General features: G+C 35.8%; 1 protein-coding gene across 1 annotated transcript in view; it reads left to right on the top strand.

Moving 5' to 3' along the window:
- Nucleotides 1-20,121, top strand: part of ITGBL1 (integrin subunit beta like 1) — a 128,885-nt gene that overhangs the window by 62,287 nt on the left and 46,477 nt on the right. Inside the window, 2 exon segments of the mRNA XM_048929385.1 lie at nucleotides 779-919; nucleotides 3,116-3,262. Coding sequence (XP_048785342.1) covers nucleotides 779-919; nucleotides 3,116-3,262 — 288 coding nt within the window.

Genomic DNA, 20,121 nt, shown 5'->3' with positions numbered 1-20,121 from the left:
AGAAGACAATGGCATTGGTGGAATAGCAGGAAAGTGTCGTTTCTGTCCAAGAAATGGACTGCACACATCTATACAGTTAGGCTGCTACTTTGTACCTGCTGACCTCTCAGCAAAATCATATTTAAAATTACGAATAAGGAAACTGTATGTGTGTTCTGACTTTACCTAAATCAGTATGTTCTTTCTCTGTATCAGTAAGGCTGTGCAGAAAAAGTATCTGTCATGTATAACATTTTCCTTCCTGTTGTGAACAACAGCGTGGGGCAATGAACTTGGGAAAAGTGAAAAAAGTATCATTTTCATGTAAATCTGTGCTTGTATTCTTGTTAGGTAAAGTTTTACTTCCCACTCAATTTCAGCTGGATTAAATTTGGATTTTTTTTCTAGTTTAAATGTTTATGCTTTCAAATCAACTATTTATCCAGTTTACCTAAGTCCAAATCTTTTAAACAGCATTGATTTATATTCTTATTAGTGTCAGGGCAAATTACTGTTTATGTTTTCTATTCTGTGTAATACATATTTTGTTGACTCCTAATGAGGATCTATGGCAAAGACAAACTTGGAGCCAACTTGCCTGTATGAAGTATTACTACTAAGTAATAGAAAGTTGTAAATCATTGAAGTTGAATGAACAGTCATGGTTAACATTTGCAGTTTTAACATTACACTGCCACAAAAGCAAAATTTAACAGGTGAGAATTTTTGCAACAAAATTAATACTCTAAATTACTCAGTTAATTTTCCATCCCTGTCTCTCTTATTTTCTTCTTCATAGGCACATGTGTATGTGGGGAATGTACTTGTCATGATGTGGACCCAACTGGAGACTGGGGAGATATTCATGGAGATACTTGTGAGTGTGATGAAAGAAACTGCAAAGCAGTGTATGATAGATATTCTGATGACTTCTGTTCAGGTAAGAAAAACGTAACAAGGAATTTATGTGTATCTCTACAATAAAAGTCCAAAATGGCCTGATCCTCTTCCTCCTTTTCTCTTCAATTCTAATTTTCCCTTGTTTTAATTACAACAAGCTTCAGCTGTTTTTGTTTGTTTGTCTTAGAGGGGTGGGCTTTTTAACTCAAAGGCATTATTCTGTAAAAAAAAAATATTATTAAAACAGACTTTTTTTTTTTTGAATTTGAAAATTTTCTTAAGACTTTTTTTTTTTGCCTCCATAAATATAAACTATTTTTAGGTGCACAATTCCTTTCTAATACTATTGTCTTCGGTACAGTCTAAGATCAATTGGAGAATGTCTGAAATTTTAAAATACATATCCTATATTGGGACAATTTAAATTTGATCATATTTTATTTGATATTGTATATCTAAATAAAAGAATATATGTCCAATTTGCAGCCTGTCAGTGGGCACACATGCAAGCAAGGAACAGAAATAGAGGCTTTGAACACTTTTCAAGGAAAACAAATAACTGAAGTAATGAAAAATTGTTATTGTGAGCTTAATAAGACCTGTAGCCCAGGAACTACTCTGACAACTTATATAATGCTTGTTTCTGTTTCTCCCTTTAAACTGATAAGTGAATATGTTTAATAAATGTAATATAAGGCAATATTAAGTTTCAAATATTGGTAGATGGAGATATGACAGGAATATTTATCTGATTTTCAAGAAAGAGCTGCATAGGCAAGTGCACATAAATCAGTGCTTTGAAGTCCTGTATCCAGTGAATGGCAGCTATATGAACAGTGTGAAGGAAGATCAGAGTCATTGAGGGAAAGACCTTCAAAATCATCTAGTTAAGATCGTCAAGTTCAGTCACCAACCTGACCTACTATTTGCCAGCACTATACAATGTCATTTATTGCCACATCCACATGCCTCTTAAATATGTGCAGGGATGAAGACTCCAAACATTTCCCCAAGCAGCATATTTCAATATCTAACCACTCTCTCCACGAAGAAATTTTCTCCAATATTCAATCTTATCCTTCCCTGGTATAACTTGAAGCTACTGTCTTGCAAGTGAAATCCATAGTTTCCTGAGAGAAGAGGCTGACAATCTCCTTACTGCAGCCTCCTTTCAGACAGTTGTAGAGTATTGAAGTTGCACCTTAGCTTCTTGTTCTCCAGACCAAACAATCCCAGTTCCCACATTTGCTCCAGATAGGTCTCATGGATTTAACCTGCAGTCACTTCTCATGAGAATAAATATTTCAGTTTGTGGCAAGAAATTTTTTTGCTAGTGCCCAAGTTTTCTCCATCTTGTACAAGTAAGCTTTTGTATAGTCAGAATACCACAGCTTTATGCAAAGGGCATTGGGCTCATCATGAAGGGAGCTGGGCAACTTGAGTTTACTTCATCAGGTTCCGCTAGCATTCAGATAGAGGAAATGAATTGGCTAGTCGGCATTTCAGGTTCAGTTCTTAGGATGGCTCCATCTCTAACTACTTGGCTGTCACCCTTATTTAAAGAAACAATCCATAAAAGCTTTTTTTTTATTGATTGCTTTTCCTGAACTCAGTATGCATAGTGAAAGTCGCATTTATGTTGTTATGTTCAGACATGGTCCGGAAGAGTTGAGTTAGTTAAGGAGATTCCAAAACCACATTTCTCCTTATGGAGATGAGGATTGATTATGCTGAGAATTTTGTTATTTGCACATTGTTATATAGTAGAATGCAATAGGCTGAGACTTGGAATTGGTGTAGAATTGCTTGTATCAAGCAGATAACATTGATTGAAGTATATGAAAGATGTACTGGCACAGTACTTGGAGAATATGCTGCAACTGCTGTAGAAAAACAAACAAGATCAGAAAGGTAAGTGAAATATTGCTTTTGATGGCCCTATGTCTCCAGACAATGAGATGCATATCTGTAACCTCCTTTACAAATTTTTTACATGAGAAGTCTGCGACAAGTGGCAAAACATCCCTTAAAAAAAGCAAATGAAGGAAATACAGCTTAGATGACAGCTTAGATGCAAGTTACTGTGAGGAAAAAAAGTAGATATAGCGACTTGATTGTATTTTTGCCAGACTGACTCTTTAATGAAACCAGAAACTTGATAGAGTTAATTTCATCATCAGGTTTTAATGCCTGTCATCAGCTTGGAGGCTAATCTTTAGCTATATTCATTGCAAAGGTCACGGACAGTGTAATTGCGGAAAGTGTGACTGTAAAGAGGGATGGACAGGGAAGAAGTGTGAACATCCACGGTCTTGTCCATTGTCAGCTGAGGAAAGTGTGAAGAAATGCAAAGGAAATTCTAATTTACCTTGCTCTGGAAGAGGTAAGGACATTCTTGGTAGAATTTTCATGCTCTCAAATTATACTCCCAATAAAATAATTTTTACAAATATGTAAGATTACTAGTACTGACAAATGTGAAATTTCTTGGATCAGTGTGCATAAGTAAAACTTGCATAACTGTTCAGTTTTTAGAAGGAAGTGAGAATATGAAGGTGGAAGGAAGGTTGGAACTAGATGATCTTTAAGATCCCTTCCAATCCACACTATTCTATGACTCTACAGTGAATGAATATTTGTTATGGGATTATTCAAGGAAGATTGGAAGATTGCTGCAGTTAAGTGTTGATAAAGGTATATTAAAAACATGAAGCTGTTCTTTTCAGTCTTTAATGGAACCAGTTTTCAGTCTGTGTAAAATGCTGTGCTAATTTTCATCTGTCAAAGCGTGAAATGTGTTTCTCATAAATAGAAGAAAAAAAAAAGTAAATATAATCCTAACTTTTACTAGAACTTATAATTGAAGTTTTTATGAATTCTGCCCACTTAAGTATTTGCTGGGAAAGGTCTAAAGCTGGTCTTGAATTATTGTATTTGACCCTAAATGTGATTTCATTTGCAATTTCTTCTTCCACAAATATTATTTAACATAACCAGAAATTAGGCTGTCAAGCTAAGTTAGCACAGTAATAATCATATTTTTAATCTTCCTGTAAATGTGTAACAACTCATAAGTTAGTAAATGCAGCATTAACTATTTCCTAAAAGAAACACATAGCAGCAGTTGTTGCTTTCTTTTTCTTAATTAATTGTTTTAGAATTTTCCACAGGATTAAGTCACTCTACTATTGCTAAAAATTATCAAAGGGATTATTGGGTACAAATTAGTTGAAATGTGTACATCTGAACATTTTATTGTTCGTGAGTGCATTAGTTATAACTAAAAGAAACAAGACTGGAATTTATTACTTTTTGATATTTATGTTTTAATACAGACTGTTGTCCTGTTCTTATTGGATGCTGAATGTTTATTTCCTCATTTGCTGCATTGTGTATGTTGAGCATTTGGAGACAGTTACATGATTTGCATAACAAAGCCTGAAATATGTATTCTCAGTTAAAAAAAAAAAAAAAAAAAAAGCATCATGCACATTGAGTCAAATAACAGAGAAAAAAAGACCATCATAATGACAAGTTTAGTATGAATAAAAATTCAATTCATATTTTTCTGTTTGTTTTAAATTTTGAAAAAAATATTCTAAATATACTTTCAAAAAATGGAATGTGTTATCTTGATAACACAATGGAATTTGTTATCTTGATTTAATTCTATGAATCATTTTGTTTAGGGCATTAGAAGGGAAAAAGAGGAAGGTGATCATTTAGCTTAATCATCTGTATTTTGCTGTGTTTTGTGATTGTTTTGTTTTGTTTTTCTTTGTTGTTGTTGTTGTTGTTGTCTGTAAGCCCTTTAGGTTTTGTTTTGGTCTTTTTTTTACAGTGAGCTTTCTGAATTCCCCTTTTTCCCACATTATTCTGAATATTAAAAAGAAAATAAATAAAAATTAAGTAAGTCCCTGTACAGCTGAAAGAATATATGTGTTTAATTCCTATGAAAACTCATCATTCAGCCAGTATAGGTACAACAAAAGATAAGGTTTTTATGTCACTTCCAATGCCTCAAACCCTTGACACAAAAACATGCAAATCCCAAACACGTATTCATGAAGAATATAGAGGATTTGTGGTTTTCTTTTTATTTTTTCTTTTTTTTTAATTTATTTTTAATGGTTTGCCTCCTGTAAATATTGTTGGAGATTTTAAGGACTTGATCACTGCGAGCTTTATATTCTTCAAAATCGGAAAGTTATTTGCCGCATGTGACACCCAGATTTTGAGAATCTCATGTTCCGTTAACTATAAGTCACAGAACCTCAATAAGGAGAATAAAAGATAAAAGGAGATTAAAAATAAAAGCACTGTAAAAGTAAGCTTTCTAAAATAAATTGTTTAATGACTCACTCGCAAGAAAAACAAGCTGTTTGTGGGTTCTGGTCTGCATGTGGAGAGAGCAAAGAAGCTGCCCAGAATATACATGGTCTTTTATTTTTAAGTTGTTTTAAGTAGGTAGAGCTAAGTTTTATATTGACATACTGAGGTGTAAGTGGGAATTCCTATACACTAAAATGATGCAATAAATGTAGGTTTTGAGAATACTAGATAAGAGGTTTCTTCCTTTTTTTTAGTGATCTTGTAATTGTCACTTATCTTGAGTGAAGGCAGCCATACCGTGGCAATCATCCAAAGACAGATAAATGACAAATCTCTATATTGATACTGTCTTTTGCCATTTTATTCTCCCTTCTATAACGGTTTTTATTTATTTTTCATATGGAGAGAATAAGACTATTTCTTTATCTATGAAATTTCCCTTTATGCTTGTGCTCTAGCATTGAACATCAGAAATACAATTCTTTTATTCTGAAAAATGTTATTTTTGCAAACTCTCTAAAGTCTCATTTTCAAAAGATGAACTTTATGATCTCATAAGTTATACAGCACTTTGAAAGTTTTTTGACCATTGTCATTTTTCAGTAACTTTGCTGTTTCTTCTCTACGTAGAGTTATGAATGGGTGACTGACTTAATGAAAGAGTAAGAAAGTTCCTCTAGGCATTACTACAGGCTCCTTATGACATGGGTGTCAAACCTTGTAGCTTACCTGGGCCACACTGAGTGGAAAGGAATTGTTCTGGGTCACATATATGTAGGTCGCAATGAAAGTAATGCCTCCTATTTATTTCCATGGGAGCTACAACAGATACAAACAGCAAAATAACACTATTTGATAGAACAACTTCTCAGTTGCAAAAAACCTATTTTTCAACACAGTCACCACAATGAGCTATGCACTTTCACCAGTGTTGTATAAGAGCATGCATACTGCACTAGTAAAAATCTGCACCAGTAGAGGTGATCCAATGTCACTCTTGCCTCTGCTGAAATGCACCACCAACAACCTCACTGTGCTCACATTCACTGTTTGGTCTTCATCAACGTTCAGTAAGCACTGAGGAATGTCAATGTGTGCCATTTTTTCTGCATGGAGGAATTCAATGACAAACCTTTTCTTCATATGTACTTCGTTTCAGACAGCAGTTGGTCAGACTATCCCTCTGCTGTCATTTGTCACACAGCAACAAAACATAGTGGAATGCTGATGGGCCTTTGCTGCCACACCGTATTTCTTTCTGGCAACAGAGGGCTTGTAAAAATCTGATAAACAGTCAAATATTTGAATTGGTCACCTGATTGTCACTGTGCATCCAATTTGAAAATTTGCAGTTCATGTATTTATGCTGACGGAATATGGAGTTGCAAATATATTAAAAAAAAAAAAAAAAAAGATTTTTTCAGCAGTATTGAAACCTATTCTCAGATTTCTTTATCACAACAGAAAGCACAGCTGCAGGTTTTTTGCTGTTCATGGAACAGTATTTAGCCAGCACATCAAAATGTATACAGTTATTTGCCATTACTTGAGCTGGTTTAGGTTCGAACAACATTGATAGCACACTGACGGAGAGATGGGTGTGTGCCCAGGCCAAGTATATGTGATCTATGGGCTGCTGGTTGAACATGCCTGCCTTATGGTAAACAGGATACCATCTCCTGAAGTCTAGAAACAAATCCTAGGGATAAGGGACACTAAGATAACCCCAAAGAATAGTGCTGCTGCCCACTGTGTGCTACAAATTCCTAATCATTTTTGGTTCATCCTGGTTTTACTTTTGTATATTATACATTCTGTGTTACTCTCAAACATAAGTCATCAAAGCCTTGGCTGACGCAGCAAATACTGTAAATTCTAAATTCTAAATTCTACATACTGTGTTATGTAGAAGGAAAGAGAAGCTTTCATGCATCTAATTACATCTGTGTACCAACAGTAGTGAGTGGAAACTAGATACAGAAATATGCACTAAATAGCCTAAAAGCAGAGAGAACTATGCCGTTCTTTTCCGACCTTTGTGATGTTTTACAGGACTGTTCATAAATAGCATTCAGCTTGTAAATAATTTGGAGTTTTAGATCTTGAACTACTATAGCTTCATAGAAATATATGGAGGACATTGTTCAGTAGGTCCTCAACATTTTTGAACTTGTAGAAGATGTAATATGGTAACGCACAGCTGATTACCTCTCTGGCTCATAAATCTTTACAGAGATGATGCTTTAGAAAGGCTGCAGTTGGAACATGCGAGATCATGGGAACTACTGTGCTTTTGACAATGGAGCCTTGTTTACTAAAATGTTATGACCTCACAGTTTCTTTTCTTCTGAGTGTAGATATCAAAGACCTTGGAGCTCCTCGATGTCACTAAAACTAACAAAAAAAAATTTGCATTTCTATTAAGTATCTATAGAAAAACAAGATTTTTAATAATTATTGCTTATTGAGTTGATAAAGAAAGGTGGTAGGGGAAGTTGCCATTTGAGTAATTCAATGTATATGTATGCTATATGTTATGTTATATATGACAGGATAGAGTTAGAGTAGAAAAGTAAACAGTCCTAAGGTAAAATCTGAGTTACCATCCCTGCTACTAGCTCTTTATTGCAGCCTCTTACTTTGCAAATTGTGCTGTTTAATTGAAGTGCAAATTACTCTAATATACATCATCTCTGAATTTGGCCTGCTGTTTTCATTCATTTTGCATGACCTCTGCATTCTGAAGGAGGTCTTAATTAAAGCACTATAGTAGCCGGTCTGGCAGCATGTTATGAACAAGAACAGAACTTAAATGCAAGTCATGAGTCCCAGTAAACATCTATATTTTTCATCTCATCAATTTTGAGACTGAGCTCTGTTATTCATTTGCGCGCTTCAAGCAGAGAGGCACTCTTTCAATACTAGTACTTTAACGCCAGATGAGCTGTCATGACAGTGGTTGTTATACAATTTCATATACTCTTATGTACTGGACTGACATGCCAAAGTCCTCTTGTATAATCTGTTGATGTCAAAGAAAAAATTATGGGCAAATTTTGTTTGTTTGTTTTTTGAAGGAGTAGGAAAAGGTTTGTCTATAAGTAGTTCAGATCATTGATTTTAAACTGTTTTTCTGATTCAGGCTCTTCAGGTTCTTATGAGCCTTTCTTCTTTATTTGAAACAAGATTCTCATGAAGCTGCCTTTACTTAGGAAAGCCAGTCTGGACATGCTAAGAATATATTATCTTTTCCCATTTCCTTTTTTTTAAAATGCAATTGCCCTTTTGTAAGAATATTTTTTTAAGATCCCAGTGCTGCACTGCTCCTCTAGAGAATACTGCTTATTTGTCAGTGACTCACCTTCAGCACTGGTTGCTATTCTTTTTGCCTTTTACTGTTGCCTTTTCAGGAGACAGGAAGTAGGGGCAGAGGAACCAACGGAGGATTGTAGGTCAAGAGAACATTTCATTTCTGCAGTGAACCCATTCTTACAGTGTTTATAGCTCAAAAATAAATACGTACTTCAGGAAGTACTTTATCTCCACTTAAGGGCTTTTTTAATCTGTTCTGATGGAAGCAGGATGTGATGGCAGTCGCCAGTGTTTGAGATGTGTATGATATTACAAGAGTAAAGTGGTTCTCAAAAAAAAATTGTAATAGGATGTATGAATGTACTGAAGTTTCCCACTGGTTTTCAGAGTGGGAAGTATGAGAAGAGGCAAAGCACATAGGAAAAGTAATATGTCTATTTTAGGATGACACTTAAGAATTAGGGCTGTGAAATAAAAGAAGTAGAATAATATTTATGGCTGGCAGAGTAACTGCCATGGATGCCTCTTTGCAATGAAAATAACTTGACTTGCTCTTTTCCAATATAGCACTTCTTGATTCAAACATCTTTCATTTTATTCTTGACTGTAAGAAAGACAGTGCAGGGCAAAATAAATTCTGCTGTTTTGATGGTTATGATATATGCAGGCATAATTATTTATATATGTTTATGTAATGACATGACTATATGAGTGTTTATTTATGTTGTTTATTGTGAGTAAGGATCAGAGAGCAGACTAACAAATGTTATGTGGTCTCTGCAGACCATGTGATCAAGAAAAGATCTAAATAAAGCCTTTTGCAGAGAGATGAAAGAAATCTCAATATTGTTAGCTTTGTTACTTAGTGACAAATTCAGTCACAGATGTATATCCTGGATAATCAAGAGAGCACAACTCAAGTAAACCAGGAGATCTCTGGCATAATCAAAAGACACATCCATGACACGTGTAGGCCATCATGGAGGACATATTTTGCTGGACTTGTTACTGCTGAACAAGGATACAGGGATATGATGGCTGCTTACAGCACTGGCAGCAGACAGCAGTGGAGTTTAAAAGCATTGAAAAGAATTGAGAAAACTTGCAGTGCAGTGCAGGAGAGCTAATCTTCACTTCTTTAGGGAGCGACTTGACAGAACACTGTGCCCTGTAGGGTAAAAGGGCTCAGTACAGACGGTGATATTCAGGACAATCTTCTCAAAGTGTGAATACAGTTTATTTTGGTCAAGTATGTATGAACTACTGAACTTGTCTGAGCTGGAGTATGAAAAGAAATAAGCAGAAGGATGAAACAAGGATAAATTACTTGGGAAAAACATATGCTATCTGAGAAAGCAAGAATGGAGTTAGGAAAACCAAAACTGGGGTAGAGCTGGAGCAGCAAGAGACATGAAGCGCTGAAAGAAGTGTGTCTATGAACGTATCAGCAAAAGGAAGACAAAGGAAGGTGTGGGCATGCTGCTCAGGGACCTTAGTAACTAAGAGTTTGGAAAATACTGTAGTACTTTTTTCATGTTTGTAATTGCTAAGATCTGGCCTCCCAGGTTACTAGTAGCCTGCAGTGTTGGTCACTCCAAAAATAATGTCTCCTATTTACTTCCATGGGAACTACAGCGTATAGAAAGAGCACAATAACGCTATTCAACAGAGCAAATTCTCATTGCAAAACATAATTTTACAACACTGTCACCAGCATTAGCTATACATTTTTGCCAGCGATGAACAAGAGCCTGAACACCGCACTCTTAAAAATCAGCACCAGCATAAATGACACTTCACTGCCACCTCTGCTGAAATGCACTACCCACCATCTCGCTGTGCTCACATCCATTGTTTGGTCTCCATAATTTTCAGAAAGTGTTGATGAACGTCAGTGGGTGCCATTTTTTCTGCATGGAGGAATTTGATTACTCCCCTTTGTTTCATATGCACTTTCATGTCAGATGTAATTTTGTCAGACTGCCCCTGTGCTGCCATCTATCACGTGGCAACAAAATGTAATGGAATATTGGTAGGAAGATTCAACCTCTACTGCAGTATCACCAACATCCAACTCTGGCATAATGGGCCAACATAATAAAAGGGAAACTTAAGATTTCGGAACAGCTCCTTCCCTGAGGAAGGCACAGTTTGGGGGCATTCCAGTCAGCTGAATGTAAAGAAATTCATGGGACCAGATGGAATGAATATAAAGATGCTGATGAATTTGGCCAATATCATTGTCAAGCTGTCCTCTTTCACCTATGAAAAACTTTGATAATGGGAGAAGGTTAATGATTATTGAAGAATTATGAAAATACATGGAACTACAGGTCATTTAGTTTAGCCTAACCTTTGCCTATAGTAAGAAAGAAAACCTTCCTGGAAGCTATTTCCAAGTTTGTGAAGTGTAAAATACTGTCTATAAGCTGAAAACATGGAGATTTACTGTGGACAGAAAATGCTTGAATAACCTGATCTCTTTCCATGATGAGTTGACTTCTGTGTGCATAAGAGGAAACAATGGATGTTGTATAACTTGACTTTAAGAAGGTCTTTGACATAGACTCCCAGAGCATCCTTATAGTCAAATTGATGAGATATAGGCTGGCTGAGTGGATTATTACATAGGTGGAAAATTGACTGGTCTGCTGTTCAGGAAGAATGGTGATCATCAGAATAAACTCCCTCTGGTAAGCACTCTGGTAAATAACCCTCTCAGAAGCTAATATGGGGGCCAAGAATTGTTCAACATCTTAGTTAACCTGAGTTATGTGATAAAATGCACTGTAGGCAAGTTTATGTATGACAGGAAATTGGGAATATAAGATAACACACTGAAGGTTGAAACTGATGTTCAATGGACCTGGACGTGCTTGAAATGACAGTCTGACAAGAATTTCAACAAGGATAAATGGGATATCCTATATCTGGGATGTAAAAAGGCTACACAGCATAAAACTGGGGGCTATACTTATCACAGAATCACAGAATTGTAGGGGTTGGAAGGGACCTCCAGTGATCATCGAGTCCAACCCCCCTGCCAAAGCAGGTTCCCTACACCAGGCCACACAGGTAGGCATCCAGGCAGGTCTTGAACATCTCCAGAGAAGGAGACTCCACCACCTCCCTGGGCAGCCTGTTCCAGTGCTCCGTCACCCTCACTGTAAAGAAGTTCTTGTGCACATTTGTGCAGAACTTCCTATGCTGCAGTTTCCGGCCGTTTCCCCTTGTCCTGTCTCCACTCACCACTGAAAAGAGTCCGGCCTCGCCATTCTGCCCCCCACACCTTAGATATTTATAGACCTGGATCAGGTCCCCTCTCAGTCTTCTTTTCTCAAGGCTGAACAGACCCAGTTTACTCAGCCTTTCTTCCTAGGAGAGATGCTCCAGGCCCTTCACCATCTTCGTGGCCCTCTGCTGGACTCTTTCCAAGAGATCCCTGTCTTTTTTGTACTGGGGAGCCCAGAACTGGACGCAGTACTCCAGATGAGGTCTCACCAGGGCAGAGTAGAAGGGGAGGATCACCTCCCTCGATCTCCTGGCCACGCTCTTTTTAATGCATCCCAGGATGCCATTGGCCCTCTTGACCACAAGGGCACACTGCTGGCTCATGGCCAACCTGTCATCCACCAGGACACTCAGGTCCCTCTCCTCAGAGCTCCCCTCCAGATAGGAGTTTGGGCTATTTGCCTCTCAGATACCCTTTCAACATTTTGCTATATTTGATTCTATCGGTCTATGGTACAACATGTATACTAGATGTCTTGTGATCAGTCAGCCTTGATTTCTTGTGCAATATTGAAGGGGTTAGGATAAAATTGTGTAACTGTCCATTTTATGGAATGTTTTGTTTCTAAGTACATCTTCTTGCTGTTTTTAAAGCCTGTATACTTCGAAGAGTAGAAGCAATTCCTTGGAGTAACTAGAGTAACTCCTAACATGAGCATGGATCAATTACAAAATTTAAAAAGTAATCAGTTGGCTTTTTCATATGTCAGTCTTATTCATCATATTAATGATCATTAAATCACAGCGTGTAGCTTCATCTATCAGGAAATAGGAGCAAAATAAATGACCCATGCACAGATTATTGGCAGACATCCTGTTTCAGAATTTTGAAAGCTGGAATATGTGGTGTAGTTCAGCCTCACATTCTTTCTGCTTAGTGGTTAGAAAAGTAAAGGTGTACTACCTTGATTTTTTCATTCTTTCAGCTTGGCTATGGTTTTACTCTCTGACGACTCAAAAAAAAAAAAAAAAAAAAAAAAAAAAAATCAGTGTAATGATTAATTGGCAACTGTTTAGAGATTTGTGCCTCCACAGGTGAAAAGGGAGACAAAATACAGCAGTACATCTTTGTGCTTGGTGGCTCAAACTGCACAAGCTCCCTAGCAAGTTGGCTTGCATGTTTTTGAACCACATGCCTTTTGGCATGTGAGAAGAATCATGTGTTTGTTCATTTTTCCTTTAATTTCTCATGGAACAATGCATTTTTTTCTGATGGCTGTAAGCATTATCCCATGAAATGTCCCCCTTATTCTCTCAGTCAGTGCTTCTGAAACGCTACAGTCTTTGGACACATTAAATTTTTCCTCTTGTATATGAAATGGTCTTCCTTGTTCTTGTTCATTTCCTTGACTGTAATTTTTCCTCCTGCAAAAGAAGACGACCTCTTTCACCTGTGAAAGATGTCTGTGAAAGAAAGGCCTTCAATCTGATAGCTGTCTTCTGTACACAATCTCTTCTGTAGTCCAGACTTGTTGAATGATTTTAGCCTATATCTTTCGATTTCCGATTGGTGGAATTCTGCTTTTTTTCTAAACAGTGTATCTTCTGACATAGATGATAATTTTTGTTCAGGGACCTCTTTTACTTCAAACTCTTGGACCTTGTCTAGACCAACAGTACGTCAACACCTTTGGTGGACTGTATGTGCTAGTAGAGTCTAGAAAATCAATGGATTATGAATGCTAGATAGAAGAACTGCATATTTTGAAGTACAATAGCCAGAGGTTTGCAGAAAAATTTCATTAATTTCTGCTGAAGAATGCCTAAGAAACATCAAATGTACTTGTCCTTTTAATATACCAGCATTGTTTGTAAGAATAAGCTATAACATAAGCTATTTGCTCTGGTCTGAGAAGTTAGAATCAATTACAATTAATAATAATTTTAAAAGTAGATCAGAGTTTTACTGTTTCAACATTGTCATTCTGTCTTGGTTCACTTCAAAAATGACTTCTTATCTAAACAGAAGACAAGATTTATCAATGTCTTGAATATTTCCAGAAATGTGGGGATGATTCACACTGCAGACAAAGTTACTCACCATACTATGCAAGGTCAATTGTCTGAAGGAATGTTTGTGCAATGTGAATAGCACAACAGGGACATGCAGGTTCATCTTGCATTTTTGGAAACATAGCAGGTGTTTGAAACAAAAGTACCTATAAATATCATCTCTCTGATAGCTTTGATGCATGAAGTATTTATGTTTTTTCACAGTAACAGGAGATATTTCAAAAGAATCTCTGTTTAAATTAAAAAGAAAAAAGAAAAAAGAAAAAAGAAAAAAGAAAAAAGAAAAAAAAAAGAAAAAAGAAAAAAAAAAGAAAAAAGAAAAAAAGAAAAAAGAAAAAAGAAAAAAAAGAAAAAAGAAAAAAGAAAAAAGGAAAAACGAAAGAGAAAAGGATAAAGAAAAAAGGAAAAAGAGAAAAGAAAAAAGAAAAAAGAAGTTGATATGTTTATGTGTGAGAGCTGATTAGATTTCACAGCTTGTTGACCTGTAAAAAATCTGACTGTAAGTCATGAGATTACTTATAGCCACAAAATTTGAAAAGAAGATCTGTATTGTCCAAAATTTTTGGAATAATAAGTGTATGTATACTGTAACATCTCAGTGAGTCAGATTTCATTTGAAAATGAAGAGCTGTCTGATGTATGCACACCAGTGCATTTCTGTTTACCTGCACATAGGTAAAACTAAAGTCCTCATGTTAAACATATGTTAGCTATTGTAAATACAGTAGAATATTCTAGATGAGTTTTATCTCTGAAATTTATCTAGACATCCAAGTCTGAGATATTTCAGCCTTTGTTTTCAGTGGAAAGAGAATACCTTCAGATTGGAGGCAATATTTCCATTTATTTTATATTTCTGAGTTGTTAAAGATGAATTGTCATTGTTTCTACTTTTCCCCGTGTCCTTAATGAGAGTGACTATCAGGCTAACCTTTAGATGCCTTCATCTGTGTTCTATAAATCTCACCAGTTTATGAAATCATCTACCCCAACTATAATGTTGTATTACTCTATAAATAAAATTAATAGATATCTACGTGGGCTGGGGCAAACTACCTCTGCATTTGATAACCAGATATGAGCCCTTGTTCTGAATATATTATTGTAGTTTATGACTGCCTCAAGCTGCCTTAGCCAGTGATGTCTAGACTAGAAAATTAAACAGCGCTATGGATCATCCCCAGATACTGCAGCTTGCTTGCCTGTAATGTCAAATGTTTAGAACAGTAGCTGGTCTACTTCTGCTGTGCCAGTTAGTAGCCTTTCCAAACAATTCCTGCTTATAGTTCAGGAATTAGTGTGGGCTACTGACTGACTTCATTCACAATCACATTCAAGCAGAATGGATGAGGCTACCTTTGAGAAAGAGAGCTTGGCAGTATGGATGCCAATTCTTCCGTGCCAAATGGCCCTGGAGACAGGGAATATTTCCAATCCTGTTTAACTGACTACTAAAGAGATATCTATCAAATACTGTGGTGTTGTTATAACAAAGAAGACTGACCTCCTTTCTGCACTGTGGTTGGTAGGATATCTGTGGAGTCCACAGGAAAAGATGAAAAAGAAAAGAAGCCTGTGCAACTTTCCAAAAACTCACTGCAGCTATTACCTGCTCTGTGCCTTCTCCAAGATAGCAGCTTGTGTAAAACAAATGGATCAGTGCTGTCCCGAAATTTATTTTGCATAGTGTAACAGAAAACTAATAGATTCCCAGGTTGACTGAGTAGTTTGTTTTCTTCTTTTTGTTCTTCTTTTATGAAAATTTTCACTTGAAAATATTGTAAGAAAAATTCAAATGGAAGCAGTCTTTTGAGCTGAGTCATAGAATCATAGAATCATGGAACCATAGAATCATAGAATCATAGAATGTTCTGGGTTGAAAAGGACCTCAAAAATAATCTAGTTTCAACCCTCCCCCGGGCTATGTCCAGAGTCACCAACCACTAGACCAGGCTGCCCAGAGCAAAATCCAGCCTGGTCTTTAATGCTTCCAGGAATGGGGCATCCACAACCTCTCTGGGCAACCTGAAAATTATAATGAATCAAAATGGTTCAGGTTTCTGGTGAATACTATAAGACAACTTGCTTTTCATTATCTGCATTTTGGAAAGGAAGGCTGAAATGTGTGGTGTGACTTCAGAAACCCAAATTCTCATAACATGAAAACGCAACCTTCTCTCAGCCACACAATTTTCTTAACCAGGTTTACAGCACACAAGATTCCAGTTTGATCAGTATTTATCTGCTCTTCCATCTCATAGTTTTCTGTTCGTAACATTTGTGCTTTTTCTTCAGGTATTTTGCAATGTCATATTCATGGTGCAAGTAATTATGGAATTATTCTTTTCCTATAGTAACTGTTTATCATTAGAGTAAATTACAAGTTTATAGGTACAAAGATTAAAAAGCATTTTGTGTTCTTTTAGGGAGAAAGGTATTAAAAAACTAAGCAAACTTTATTTCTCTGACAGGCAAAAATAATCTATCAACTTTGCATCAATCGCTGTGTTCTGGTCTAGCTAAATTCTAACTGATAAATTAGATATAGGGGTATTTTGTGAGAGTCAGATTGCCACAGAATTTATAGAGTCAATGAATCTCATTCTCCAAGTATGTAGGCTTTCCTGTCAGGAAAAGAAGTAGAACATTTTTTTTAGCATTTTTAAGAAGTTAAGGCATTTAGCATGTGCCAAATTTAAATCAACATGATTTGATATTTAAGCTGACTTTTTGCTTTACTACTTTTTGAGGTTACAAAGGTGAACAGAGATCAGCGTTTTATTTATTTATAAGGAAAAAAAATACAAACAAATAACACTGATTTGGAAAAACAAGTAACATTTGATTAACTTTTTTTTCTGAAGAAACTAAAAGGAAAATGTGAGTTACTGCTAAATAATCACTATCTTTGAAAATATTTTCTTTAAAGAAACAGGACCCTAATGTTTTAAAAGTTTATTGAACACTTATTGGAAAAAATCAGCAACATTTTTTAGACAAAAAGTCCTTCCCAATTATTTTGTTTCTTGTGGTGGTATAAACCATTGCTTTCTTGCTTTGAGTAGAAAAATGAAATAAGAGTGTGAGCTCCAAAAATAGGGGGAGATTTGAAGTATTTCCCTACTTTTAAATACTTCTGCAGAGATCAGTATACTATGAGAGCTGAGTACAACCTAGAACAAATCTTTTCAGTGGAAGCAGCAACTAAGGAGAAATGAAATTGGGGAAAATATTTAGGCCGTATTTGGAGTTTTTTGTAGTTACCAATGGGTAATGGGTAACTATAATTAGCAAGTAGGAACCTAAATATTTTCTGAAATCTCTGTTGGACATAAAAATAAACATCTGTATGAAACCTTGGAAAATAGCCAGAATGTATAATTATTTTCTGCATCTTATAGTTGGAGGAGACTGGTTCAAAGTTCAAAGACAGTTCACAGTCCAGAAGTCAGTCTAAAAGCCAGCCCTTGTGCTGAGATTCTTAACAAAGTCTTCCAAGTCAAAATATTTGTCCCAGGAATTGTAGATCTCTTCCTGAGATTGGTTTTCACAAAGAGGAACTAGAAATTGATGTAATTTATTACCTCATATTTGGTTCCTGAATATCATTATTGTGTTTCTACTACAGGAACTGCTACGGTTTTTCTTAGTAAGAACAATTACTTCAAATGTTCTCCCCTTTCTTTACCATCTTCATTTCTTTAGTGCTCAAAATGCTTTCAGTAGACAGCTTTGTCACTCCTGTTAGGAAAATTATTTTATGCCACACATATTTGTCTTTGTCTATGTTCTTTTTACTTTCTCATATAAATCATACTTCAGAGAACAAATAAAGCAAGACGTGACCTGAAAACCTAAGTACTTCAGATCAAATAATAAATTCAGTGAAATTTACTGAAATTTCAGCTCTCAGGTTCTGAAATTGAAAGCTTAGTGTTGGGTAAAGCAAAACAGAACAACTATCTTACTACAGAGGTTTTTGGAAAGACAGGTGTATACCAGATCCAATAAATTGCTGCCATGAAAATAATTTCTCTGTCTCCATCTGCCAGCTCTGAGATATGCAATTGGAGAAGGACAGACAAATGAGTTACTAAACAGTAATGATTTTACTTCATTTATGTATTTTTCTATTTATGTATCTATTTATTTATTTATCTATTTATTTATCTATCTATTCCTTTATTGCTTTGCACTGGTCATAGACATGGTTTTAAAGCCCAAATTCCTTATTCTTTTTTTTTTTTTTTTTTTTTTTTTTTTTAAATATGGAATGCCATTAAATAAATTTATTGTACTTTTAATATAATAAATAATAATAAGATAAACTGCAAACTACTTTTCTTGCTCATTAGAAGTCACTTTTTTGTCCAAATATCTGCTTCAAATAGTCAACACTTTACTCAGTGATCATTTTTGGAAAGTTGTATAATAGAAGACAACATCAACTTCTGTATGTCTAATAGGTTCACATTCCCTACTAATTTATTCATGAATCTTTCAAATGCATCTTCTGCCTATTTTGGATAGTCTAACTTAGGAGCTGTGTGTTTGGATATAGTATAGGTATAGGTTTGGATTAGTATAGGTATATTAGCCTATACTAATGTCTTCTTGCTAAATATGCTTTTCTCCTCGTTTTGAAAGATGTTTATTTTGTAACTATGTTGGTATGTTTATAAAGTTGTGGAATGTACATACAAATGAAATCCTTCTTTCTAAACCAGTCACGAACTCATCCTTTTCCTTCCTAGTAGGGACATATTGCCAAACATATTAGACAAAATGACTTATTAAAGAGAAAAATGGAACATGAAACCTCTTTTCAAATCTGAAGATTGTCTTCTCAAATGACCATTGGACTGTAGAGTAGATATTACAATACAAGAAAGTGGCAACTTTTCCAGTTGTACCAACCTAAAGTGTTACTTATTACTATTGCCAGTAGATGGCATTGTTTATACTAACTACGTAACTAATAGTTTGAAACTTTTTTGTTGATGTTTTCTTTGGGCAGGGAGGGGGGGGAGATGGGGAGGTTCACAGACACTCACTTTTGAAACTATTAGAATTCTCATGGTAGTCATGGAAGTTATCAGCTATTTTGAAATGGTTTGTCAAATTTCCTTATTTCCTTGGTTAAATAAAAAAGTTTATTTGGAAAATGAAGCAGTCATTTCAGATTTATGTAAGGAAGTAGCTCGAATAATGTATTAATTTTTGTTTGAAGTGAGGAAGAGAAAAGGATTTTTCCTTTTTGGAGGATAGGAGGATAAGAAAGAATATTTAGTGAAGAACTTAACATCTAACATCACTGTTTTCATTCAATGAATATTATTTATGAGGTATTTGCTGTCCTTATTACTTACTGTTCACATCTCCTATAGACTTGACACAACCATTTTTTTTTTTTTTTTGCAGCGGATGTGCAATGACTTGTGGTAGTGCTAAGGGAACAACCCAGCAACATAAGTCCAGATGTAGCTAATAGCTCACTAATTTCCTTCCTTCCTTCCTTCCTTCCTTCCTTCCTTCCTTCCTTCCTTCCTTCCTTCCTTCCTTCCTTCCTTCCTTCCTTCCTTCCTTCCTTCCTTCCTTCCTTCCTTCCTTCCTTCCTTCCTTCCTTCCTTCCTTCCTTCCTTCCTTCCTCTCTCCCTACTTCCCTCCTTCCCTCCCTCCTTTCCTCCTTACCTCCCTCCCTCCCATCTCCCTCTTTTCCTCCTTCTTTCTCTCCCTCCCTCCCTTCCTGTTGAATACTTAATCCAAAGCCCAAGGACATGTCTGTTAACTACAGAACATTTTCCCCTATTTCAATGTATGGTAAAACAAGAGGGCTACTCACAAAGTAGGATACTTTGATACACATTAACCTAAAGATTTTTAAAGCATCAGTAATAATGAAATCCACGACCTCTGCAATGATAAATGAGCCACCGAAGAGAGGATATTTCAAGATCCCTTGCACTTCAAAATACATCTAGATTACTCTGCATAATCCAGATATTGATCCTTGTGGCTCTGTTGTGTGCTGAATATTTATTTCATAAGCATGATCAGTAAGTAGGAGCAGATGTACCTAAGGGTGTGTGCAGTAGAAGTATAAAAACTGGGATTCTGAAGTAATGTACACTTGGTTAATTTTGCTACAATATTCAGTAAATAATGGTAAATATAGTATTATAATATCATTTTGTGCTGTACTGCCAACATCTACAAGATGAGAACTCAAAGTGATTTTCACCAATGACCTATGAAAATCTGTGCAAATGAGCCTCCTTTAGCTGGAGGAGGTAC

The sequence above is a fragment of the Lagopus muta genome, chromosome 1 (genome assembly GCF_023343835.1).
Source record: "Lagopus muta isolate bLagMut1 chromosome 1, bLagMut1 primary, whole genome shotgun sequence".
Classification (NCBI taxonomy): Eukaryota; Metazoa; Chordata; class Aves; order Galliformes; family Phasianidae; genus Lagopus; species Lagopus muta.
This window is presented reverse-complemented; position numbering and strand designations above follow the sequence as displayed.